This window comes from Doryrhamphus excisus, linkage group LG5, assembly GCF_037039965.1.
Source record: "Doryrhamphus excisus strain RoL-2023G ecotype Guam linkage group LG5, RoL_Dexc_Guam_v1.1, whole genome shotgun sequence".
Classification (NCBI taxonomy): domain Eukaryota; kingdom Metazoa; phylum Chordata; class Actinopteri; order Syngnathiformes; family Syngnathidae; genus Doryrhamphus; species Doryrhamphus excisus.
The window spans coordinates 5,110,364-5,121,290 of record NC_136361.1 but is presented as its reverse complement, the minus strand read 5'-3'; the positions used below and the strand labels follow the sequence as shown (position 1 = coordinate 5,121,290).

The following is a 10,927-nucleotide window of genomic DNA, read 5'->3' as shown; positions in this document are numbered from 1 at the left end:
TATATCTATATACGGATGCGGACATAATAGCGGACATCATTGATCTTTTTGCTGCAGTTATTTCTCCACAGCGGAATGGAATGGAATTGGGATATCATCCACTTGAAAGCACGTAATGTAGACACCGAGAAGACATATTATCATATTAAATTTAATATTAAATTTAATTAAACTTAAATTATGAGAAAAAAATTTAATTACTCAAAATGTAGTACATTTCCCAAGCCCTTTGTATTGGGTGTAGAGGACATAGGACCTCTAGTGGTCAAGTTAATGAACTACACCCTCATTGTGATACACATGTTTGGTGGATCCAAATATCGAAGACTATTTGACACGTGCATAATGAGATCGTTGTTTTATATAATATATATATATATTATATGAATATTATATATATTATATAACCTTTGTTGTATATTGTTATATATATAATTAAATAATATATATGTATATTATATTACAGTATATATTATATATAATAGATTATATAAAATATATTATACATAATATATTATATATTATGATATAATATATAATAATTTATTGGACTGCAAAAGTTTTTATATTTTAGTAATAAAATGGAGTCATTGTATTATGTAGGTGAGATCACAAATGTGTATATAAGTATGTTATTAAAATATTTTTCTATATTTGACTTTTTTAAACCTTTTTTCACCACTGCAGAAGCCATCTGTTTATTGTTACTCATTCACTTTTCTACACTTTTCCTGTTTGAAGCTGCTAACACTCAAAGTGTTTAAAATCCAAATATACAAATTATTAAATGGCAGTAAGTATATTTCGTTGGTGTTCACCTCTGCTGACAAATAACCTTTAATTTTGTGTCATCAAGCAAAGACAGACGCGCTGTCGCGCCGTTGCCTAGGTAACCGACCTCACGCGAACTATTGTTGTCAGGGCGCGTTTACGTCCTGGACGTCGACAGCTGAAGCCAGAGGAAAGGTAATACGGTACGTTTTATAAACTTTATACAACTATTATGAAAATCAATCGAACGTGTTTACAGGTGGCAGAATGGCGAGAAACAGGAGAAACAAGACAAATTCCGAGTCTTCGAGCAGGGACACGGTGAGACCTTTCACGTCTGTTGTCGTCACTTTACGGCATTTGTGTTCACTTTTAGCCGCATTACGACTTTGTTGTTTCAGTTTGAAACGCTTCGCATTGAATTCAAAACCCCGGCAACCGCTGTTCTTCTTCTGGGATCACCTGAAGAAGACATTTTAATCGTGGCATGTGAAGCCATCTACGAATTTGCTGAGGAAGGTGCATAAAACTACGCTATATCGCTAACTAGCCAACTAGCGCTGTTGGTTATCTAGATTGTGTTTGTCTCCCCCTGCTGTTAGGAGATGGTAACAAGATTAATTTAATGGAGCTGGGCGCATTGGAGGCCCTCAGTCAGCTCGTCAATCACAGCAACAAGATAATCAGACGCAATGCAATCATTGGACTGGGCGTCATGGCTACCAATAGTATGTCAAAAATACTATTGTTAAGAGTATTGATTCATTGATTCAGTATTAACGGTGTGGTTACTTCAAGGTACAGTCAGGAATACCATGCGAAACATTAATGTCATTCCATCAATCCTTGACAGGCTGTCACTTGACGGTGAGTTTTTGTCAACACAACAACATTAATCTACATCCTGAAGCATTTCTGGTCTTACTTTCGGTTTATTATTAATAAAGACACCGTTATCCAGGAGTTTGGGACTCTGTGCCTGTCCTGTCTGTCCACGGAACCCTCCTGTAAACTCAATATCGTCGACAACAAAGGTCTGCCGCTATTGCTCAAGCTCCTGTCCAATTCGGACCCAGATGTTCAGAAGAACTCGTTGGAGACCATCCACAACTTGGCGGAAGTGAGTCCAAATCCAAACAATATCACGTCTAAAAAGGCAACAATTGTAATGTTCTTGTTTGTGTTTATATCAAGGACGAGCAAATCTGTACTGTTCTTATGGAGCTGGGCGGGATATGTCATCTACTCGTGCTGATCAAGTCGCCGTTCGCCGTTATTCAGCACCTGGCTTTGAGAACACTGCATAAAATGGCTGCCAAGTGCAAAGATACCCAAAGTACCTTCAGAGAAGAAGAGGCGTTTGACATATTCATCGCTATCCTCTACAATAAGGTTGGAAAGTATCTTACTTTTTATACGGACCAAAGTTACACGGTATTTCTATTTTACAGGATTTAACCGACCTCCACGCGGAGACCTTGAAGGTTCTCGCCAACTGCATGAGCGACGCTGAGAGTTTCAAAGTGATCCTGAATGCAGGAGGAATCGCCATGCTGACGGAATTTGTCCTGACCCCCAAACTGTCCGAAGGCAATTCCTCGTCTGGGAAAAGCAGTCATAATGAAATCCAGTCCATGGCTGTGAACTGCATCGCCAGGGCTGCTCAGAACTGTACGCACACAGTATGTGATCAGATATGATGTCGTGGTGTTGAAGGTGAAAAACACGTTTTTAGTATCACGGTCAAAATACTAAATACAGTAAAAAATACGCATTTATCAAATTTTATGTATCTTTTGCATTTTAGGCATTTTTAAGCATAAAAATGCCTCAATGAGCTAACCGACAAACATAAGACATTCAGAAGACGCATTCAAAGATTCTGCAATAGGCACTAAGTCTCACTAATTTAACACACAAGCACCAGACTTGAACCACAGGCTTGAATGATCTCACAACAGACATACAATAATCCCCAACACAAGCTACTGCTACCACCCATGCCAAGATAAAACTCACTTCCTGTCCGTCCCCCACCACTGAAACACGTTTACAGCAACACAACACGAGAATCAGTCTTATTAAGTCCACTACATTAGTTAATGTGTGTGTAAAGGTCACTATAGGGGTGTTATTTCATGTATAGAGGGCTCTAATGTTAAAAAAATAAGTTGCTAAAACTCACTTCCTGTCCGTCCCCCACTCAGGTCCCGTACCACTGGAACACGTTTACAGCAACACAACATGAGAATCAGTCTTATTAAGTCTACTACATTAGTTAATGTGTGTAAAGTTGACTATAGGGGTGTTATTTCATGTCTAGAGGGCTCTAATATTAAAAATTAAGTTGCTAAAACTCACTTCCTGTCTTCTACATTGGGTAATATGTGTGTAAAGGTTACTATAGGGGTGTTATTTCATGTATAGAGGGCTCTAATGTTAAAAAAATAAGTTACTAAAACTCACTTCCTGTCCGTCCCCCATTCAGGTCCCGTACCACTGGAACACGTTTACAGCAACACACCATGAGAATCAGTCTTATTAAGTCTACTACATTAGTTAATGTGTGTAAAGTTGACTATAGGGGTGTTATTTCATGTCTAGAGGGCTCTAATATTAAAAAAACAAGTTACTAAAACTCACTTCCTGTTCGTCCCCCACTAAGGTCCCCTACCACTGGAACACGTTTACAGCAACACAACACGAGAATCAGTCTTATTAAGTCCACTACATTAGTTAATGTGTGTGTAAAGGTCACTATAGGGGTGTTATTTCATGTATAGAGGGCTCTAATGTTAAAAAAACAAGTTACTAAAACTCACTTCCTGTTCGTCCCCCACTCAGGTCCCCTACCACTGGAACACGTTTACAGCAACACAACATGAGAATCAGTGTTATTAAGTCTACTACATTAGTTAATGTGTGTGTAAAGGTGACTATAGGGATGTTATTTCATGTATAGAGGGCTCTAATGCTAAAAAAATAAGTTGCTAAAACTCACTTCCTGTTCGTCCCCCACTCAGGTTACCTACCACTGGAACACGTTTACAGCAACACAACATGAAAATCAGTCTTATTAAGTCTACTACATTAGTTAATGTGTGTAAAGGTGACTATAGGGGTGTTATTTCATGTATAGAGGGCTCTAATGCTAAAAAAATAAGTTGCTAAAACTCACTTCCTGTTTGTCCCCCACTCAGGTTACCTACCACTGGAACACGTTTACAGCAACACAACATGAAAATCAGTCGTATTAAGTCTACTACATTAGTTAATGTGTGTAAAGGTGACTATAGGGGTGTTATTTCATGTATAGAGGGCTCTAATGTTAAAAAAAATAAGTTACTAAAACTCACTTCCTGTCCGTCCCCCACTCAGGTCCGCTACCACTGGAACACGTTTACAGCAACACAACACGAGAATCAGTCTTATTAAGTCTACTACATGAGTTAATGTGTGTAAAGGTGACTGTAGGGATGTTATTTCATGTATAGAGGGCTCTAATGCTAAAAAAATAAGTTGCTAAAACTCCCTTCCTGTTTGTCCCCCACTCAGGTTACCTACCACTGGAACACATTTACAGCAACACAACATGAAAATCAGTCTTATTAAGTCTACTACATTAGTTAATGTGTGTAAAGGTGACTATAGGGGTGTTATTTCAAGTATAGAGGGAACTAATGTTAAAAAAAATAAGTTACTAAGACTCACTTCCTGTCCGTCCCCCACTCAGGTCCCCCTACCACTGAAACATGTTTACAGCAACACAACATGAGAATCAATCTTATTAAGTCTACTACATTGGGTAATATGTGTGTAAAGGTGACTATAGGGGTGTTATTTCATGTATAGAGGGCTCTAATGTTAAAAACACAGGCTTGAAGTCTAATGTATATGATCTGAATGCTTCCATTGTTTTGTGTACAGCTGACCTGCACCAATTCCTGCATGACCAAAAGGTTGAGAAGGTTCTGGTCGATTTTCTGTCTTGTGGGGCCAACGACATCGCCAAAACATACGGCTGCGAAGCTGTGGCCGCCTTGAGCTCCTTCCTGCCCAGCAAAGACGTCTTCAGAGATTTAGGTATTTGGAGAAAATACACAAATAAGTGCACGTTTCATTGATTGACATTTCTTTCATTTTAGGTGGTATACCTGTCGTGGTGCGCTTAATGAAGGGTAGAAGTACGGTGATAAGAGACCTTGTTATCCAGACGCTCGCCAACCTCACATCTGGAAACCATCTCAATACTATGTAAGAGACAAGATGAGTACTTTATATACACATTCATACTATGCAACACATAGTAGTAACAGTCCTATGGATTTAGAACCTTTACTTCATACAGTTAATACATTAAAGATATATTCTTTCCCCCACTCCTCTGTCATTATTTGTTTCATCACACAGCATACAAACAGCAGTGACTTAATGAGTCTGTTTTATGTATGTCGCATCATCAGGGCGGTATTTAAGGCAGGAGGACAAAAGATGCTTGTGCCGAGGCTCTGTGACGCGTGTCCTAAGTTAGTGGCCAATTCTGTAGCCATACTCGGCAGGATGGCGGCACAGGAAGAAATACGATGTAAAGTGATATCGCAGGGAGTCGTAGCGCCGCTAGTGGAACCTTTAAAATCCACAGACACAGAGGTCCTGATCAGTACCTTGCTGTGCATCTGTGAACTGGCCTTTGAGGAAGAGGCCAGAGCAAAGGTGAGTAAGATTATTGTAGCAGTTCTGCACCAATCACAATAAACATATAAGAATATTACCTGAACTTAGAAAATAGGATTTTGCACATGCATCCCAATCAATCAGGGGATGTCCAAAGTGCAGCCCGGGGTCCATGATCGTGTGCAGCTCATATTTTATTGGCCCTCGTCCTGGTCTAAAAAATGTATTATTCATGAGATATATTATTAGTAGAAGAAGCGCAACTAAAAAGGTAAGTCAACGCCACCTGACTTGAGAATATTGTAATACACCACAAACTAACTTCTACTATGTAGTTATTTTAAATGATCAATACTGCACACAAAAAGCAACAGTTTGCCGGAAGCTTTTACTCAAGTGAGCTAGAGCTTTTCTTCCAAAAGACCAAACTACATGTTTTTTTGGTTGAAAAAAAAAAAAAAGTCCAAAAACAGCCAATTTTTCCCCAGAGAAAACACATATCATTCACTATAAATTGGTACTAATTGAGATTTCCAACTTTGTTTGACAGTCCTTGAAGGCACCACAGGCTACATTCGATCCATTCATCTATAACAGCTGTTTTTTATTGACCCACAGCATATTCTAAACATATTTAACAAAAACATTTTTTTTAAAAAGCAGCAAAAATGGAAATGGAAAAATGTGCAGTAAAAATATGAATAGAAAGAAAAAAATTCGAATGTAATAAAAATGTTGTACGAGCCAATGAGGAAAAATAACAGCATTGTTAAAGCATAATATCTATATATTTAACAAATATATATATATATATATATATATTATATATATATAAATATATTTATCCCAACTGTCTTCGGGCGAGAAGTGGGGTACACTCTGGACAGGTCGCCAGCCAATCACAGGGCACATATAGACAAACAACCATTCACACTCACATTCATACCTATGGACAATTTGGAGTCGCTAATTAACCTAGCATGTTTTTGGAATGTGGAAGGAAACCGGAGTACCCGGGGAGAACATGCAAAATCCACACAGAGATGGCCGAGGGTGGAATCGAACTCGGGTCTACTAGCTGTGTGGCCTGCGCGCTAACCACTCGACTAGTGTGCGGCCCTGATGTAATGTGTAATATCTTTAATGGGACAATAAAATCCGGTGAAGGGTGAGGGCGTGAGCTGGAAAGTGCTTGTCACTGCCGTCTTTCCTTCCATAGAGAAGGATGGCCGTAGAATCAGGTAGAGCTGGCTTTAGTGTACTTTAGTTTAGTTTAATTTAGTTCATTACGAACATAAAAAAACATCCAAAGCACAACAAACCAACCAAAATCAATACAAATAAAAATACACATGTATATACAAAGGCGGCACGGCGGTCTAGTGGTTAGGGCGCGGAGACCTGGGTTCAATTCCACCCTCGGCCATCTCTGTGAGGAGTTTGCATGTTTTCTCCGGGTACTTCGGTTTCCTCCCACATTCCAAAAACATGCTAGGTTCATTAGCGACTCCAAATTGTCCATAGGTATGAATGTGAGTGTGAATGGTTGTTTGTCTATATGTGCCCTGTGATTGGCTGGCCACCAGTCCAGGGTGTACCCCGCCTCTCGCCCGAAGACAGCTGGGATAGGCTCCAGCACCCCCCGCGACCCTCGTGAGGAAAAGCGGTAGAAAATGAATGAATGAATGAATGTATATATAAACATACACATGTTCGAAAAGGAGTGGGAAGAAGTCAAAACTTATCTAGTCCCACCCCCCTAAAAACCCAGATTCCAACCTCATCACTGATTAAATACTACACAAAGCATGTACTCATGGGTTGACGTTAGCATATTGAATACACAAAATGTACCAAAATGCCGCCATCTTTCAGTCATCCTATGTGAGGTTTGGACACTCCCTGCCTTAGTTTAAATGGAATGAAAGCTAATATTCCAGTCTTTCAACATATGTAGCTGCTGAGTGCCGGGGGTCTGGAACCATTGGTCAGTTTGCTGCATTCCAGTCACATGGAGGTGCTGCGCTGTGCATGCATGGCGATCAGTGTATGCGCAAAGGATGAGCCCACTGCGATGGAAATGTGCCATTTTGGGTGAGATTCTTCAATCAGTGTAACAGTACTACGTTGTACTGTATATAGGTTAGAAATATTGGCGTACATATGACTGTGGATGTATTAAGTATTACCGGGGTTTGTGTTCCAGAGCCTTGGAAATCCTTCAAGAAATCAACCTGTCAATCAATCGTAGGAGCAAGTTCACAGAGTACGCCCTCGTCAGCCTGCTCAAATACAACCTGTCGCTCAAATTCGGTCTGCTGGGTTATTTGACAACTGGCGATGTCATCACCAAAGGCTTCTATGATACTGGGAAGGTGCGTGTACTGTTTATTTTCAAAAATGGCCAAAGTATTGTCCATGTTTTTTTATTGGTTATTGGTTTAGGCGATATTCTAAAAATACTGTTATACTAAAAAAAATACTAAAAATACACAAAAAAATTGGTAAAATTTTGAATTTTTTTCTCTTATAATATAATGTATATATACTAAAAAAATATTTAAAAAATTAGTAAAATTTTGATTTTTTTCTCTTAAAATATAACATCTATATACTAAAAAGAAATTACCAAAAATACTAAAAGAATTAGGAAAATTTAGATTTTTTTCTCTTAAAATATAATGTCTACTAAAAACAATACTAAAAATATTGGGAAAATTTTGATTTTTTTTTCTTAAAATATAACGTCTATATACTAAAAAAATACTAAAAATACTTTAAAAAATTAGGAAAATTTAAATTTTTTTTCTCTTAAAATATAATGTCTTAGCATAGCTTTACTAAATATCAAAAGTGGCATAAAAAAGTAGTTTTTATTGGTTATTGGTTCAGGCGATATTCTAAAAATACTGTTATACTAAAAAAAAAAAAAAAAAAAATTGGAAAAATTTGATTTTTTTTCTCCTAAAATATAACGTCTATATACTAAAAAATGCTAAAAATACTAAAAAAAAATTGGAAAATTTAGATTTTTTCTCTTAAAATATAATGTCTATATACTAAAAAAAATAGCTAAAATAAATTAGGAAAAGTTTTGAATTTTTTTCTCTTAAAATATAATGTCTATATACTAAAAAAATACTAAAAATAGTAAAAATAAATTAGGTGTTGGAAGAATTGTACTCTCTGTGTCTTCTTTTGTACAGGCAGTGTTTTTTACAAGTGTTGGGGTTTGAACCTGACATTAGGAAAAATTTGTTTTTTTTTCTCTTAAAATATAACGTCTTAGCATATCTTTCCTAAATATCAAAAGTGGCCCTTGCATCCTTCATTTTCCAGTATGATGTCCTCAGTGGAAAAGGTTTGTCCATTAGAAAATACTTTCTTTTGAAAACATCATCATAAAAACTGATCTTTCTTCAGGTTTGGTTTGGTCAGAAAGTTTTGACCATTGAAGAACTGTCCATGGAGCCAATAAACCAAGAGCGGCCTGTCATTGTTGTCCAATCTAATGAGTACGCATTTCTTCCCTATCACGGTCTACGACAGTTTTGCCCAGATGTTCTGAAAATATACGCTTACCGTTTTATTATTTAGGATCGATGAAGCGCAAGAGAAAAATGAGGCTCAGTCCTCGCCAGAGAGCAACAGGATCGATGACGTCTCTTTGCAGTTTCTAATTAAAGAGATCCAAGAGTCTGAGCTGCTTTTGAAAGACGAAGAGGAACAATATGCCGCACTGGCATGGTAATAAGCGTGAAGACAGCCAAGACCATGCTTCTTACATGCAGTTAATCCGTGTTCCTGTTTTTGGGTGGCAGGTATGTAAGCGCTGCCATGGGCGGACCGATTGAGAGAGAAGATTTGGACGCATTTGCATGGCTGCAGCATCTTGATGAGCTCAAACTTCAAGTGAAATCCAATGTGATCCCAATTGGCATGATCAGAAAAGGAATCCATTGTCACAGGGCGCTGCTTTTCAAGGTACGGATTCGAATAGCATACCATTAATTTTCTCCGCAATAACGGTACCTGCACGCATCTTGTCTGCAGTACTTGGCTGATTACTTTGGCTTGAGGTGTACTCTGGTTCGAGGTGAGTACAACCGGGCCTGGAATGAAGTACTCATCTACAAACAAGACCCCTCCGGCGATGAAAACTCTTCACAGCCGTGTTGCTACATTGTGGACCTCATGCACCAACCTGGATGTTTAATGGAGGTCAATAGTCCTGCTGCTAGTGATTACCAAAGCCTATAGAAAGGAAGGGTATGGAGTATAGGAAGTATAAATGTATCCAATTTCTTCAGTATTTCCTGTTTGGTAACTGGAAACTATGAGCACGGTCCAAGTTCTGAACTGGTGAAGTGTTTATTTGTGTGTGAAAATCTGAGCCACATGTTCCAATAAAGGGAGATTTCACATGTTTTAGCCCTGACAAGGGAAAGATGAAAATTTGAACCCAATTTAGAGCTAATCTCAAAATCTGAGCCCAATTGTGCTCAAATGTCTTGATAACAAATGTCAAAATCTGAGCCAAATGCAGACAAATGTTAAAATTTAGTTTAGATTAATTAAATTTTAATTAAATTTTAATTTAGATAGTTGTCTCGGAAAATGTCAAAATCAAAGCCGAATGTCTCTATAATGGAAATGCCAAAATCTTAGCCAAATATTTCAATATGGGAAATGTGAAAATCTGAGTCCAATGAAAGGAAATATCAAAATTATAGTCAAATGTATCGATAAATCTTGGTCAAAATTTCAGCCCCATGAATTGTAATTTCAAAATGTGAGCCCAAAGAAGAGTAATGTGAAAATAAGGCGGGGTACACACTGGACTGGTCGCCAGCCAATCACGGGGCACATACAGACAAACAACCATTCACACTCACATTCATATCTATGGACAATTTGGAGTCGCTAATTAACCTAGCATGTTTTTGGAATGTGGGAGGAAACCGGAGTACCCGGAGAAAACCCACGCATGCACGGGGAGAACATGCAAACTCCACACAGAGATGGCCGAGAGTGGAATTGAACCCTGGTCTCCTAGCTTTGAGGTCTGCGCGCTAACCACTAGACTGCCGTGCAATGTATAAACTGTATTATTGAGAAACTATATTTATTAAATCTATTTATCTGTACTCGGGCTGCACGGCGGACGAGTGGTTAGCACGCAGACCTCGCAGATAGGAGACCCGAGTTCAATCCCACTCTCGGCCATCTCTGTGTGGAGTTTGCATGTTCTCCCCGTGCATGCGGGGGTTTTTTCCGGGTACTCCGGTTTTCCTCCCACATTCCAAAAACATGCTAGGTTAATTGGCGACTCCAAATTGTCCATAGGTATGAATGTGAGTGTGAATGGTTGTTTGTCTATATGTGCCCTGTGATTGGCTGGTGACCAGTCCAGGGTGTACGCCGCCTCTTGCCTGAAGACAGTTGGGATAGGCTCCCGCACCCCCCACGACCCTTGTGAGGA

General features: G+C 38.7%; 1 protein-coding gene across 1 annotated transcript; it reads left to right on the top strand.

Annotated features, from left to right (window-relative positions):
- Positions 1 to 763: 763 nt before the first annotated feature.
- LOC131108438 (armadillo repeat-containing protein 3-like) lies at positions 764 to 9,853 on the top strand. Its single transcript, XM_058059377.2, has 17 exons — positions 764 to 966; positions 1,031 to 1,092; positions 1,173 to 1,290; positions 1,374 to 1,499; positions 1,570 to 1,638; positions 1,719 to 1,891; positions 1,966 to 2,163; positions 2,223 to 2,442; positions 4,699 to 4,854; positions 4,917 to 5,025; positions 5,235 to 5,484; positions 7,403 to 7,539; positions 7,652 to 7,820; positions 8,869 to 8,960; positions 9,043 to 9,192; positions 9,267 to 9,429; positions 9,499 to 9,853. The coding sequence occupies exons 2-17, from the start codon at positions 1,039 to 1,041 to the stop codon at positions 9,703 to 9,705; spliced, it is 2,391 nt and encodes a 796-aa protein (XP_057915360.2). The 5' UTR covers positions 764 to 966; positions 1,031 to 1,038; the 3' UTR covers positions 9,706 to 9,853.
- Positions 9,854 to 10,927: the final 1,074 nt, after the last annotated feature.

What these genes read in the sequence shown, in the direction of transcription:
- LOC131108438 (XM_058059377.2), top strand. Translation starts at nt 1,039, where the DNA reads ATGGCGAGAAACAGGAGAAACAAGACAAATTCCGAGTCTTCGAGCAGG. An exon ending in GCTTCTATGATACTGGGAAG is followed by an intron (nt 7,821 to 8,868) that starts GTGCGTGTACTG and finishes ATCTTTCTTCAG; the next exon opens with GTTTGGTTTGGTCAGAAAGT. An exon ending in CAATATGCCGCACTGGCATG is followed by an intron (nt 9,193 to 9,266) that starts GTAATAAGCGTG and finishes TTTGGGTGGCAG; the next exon opens with GTATGTAAGCGCTGCCATGG.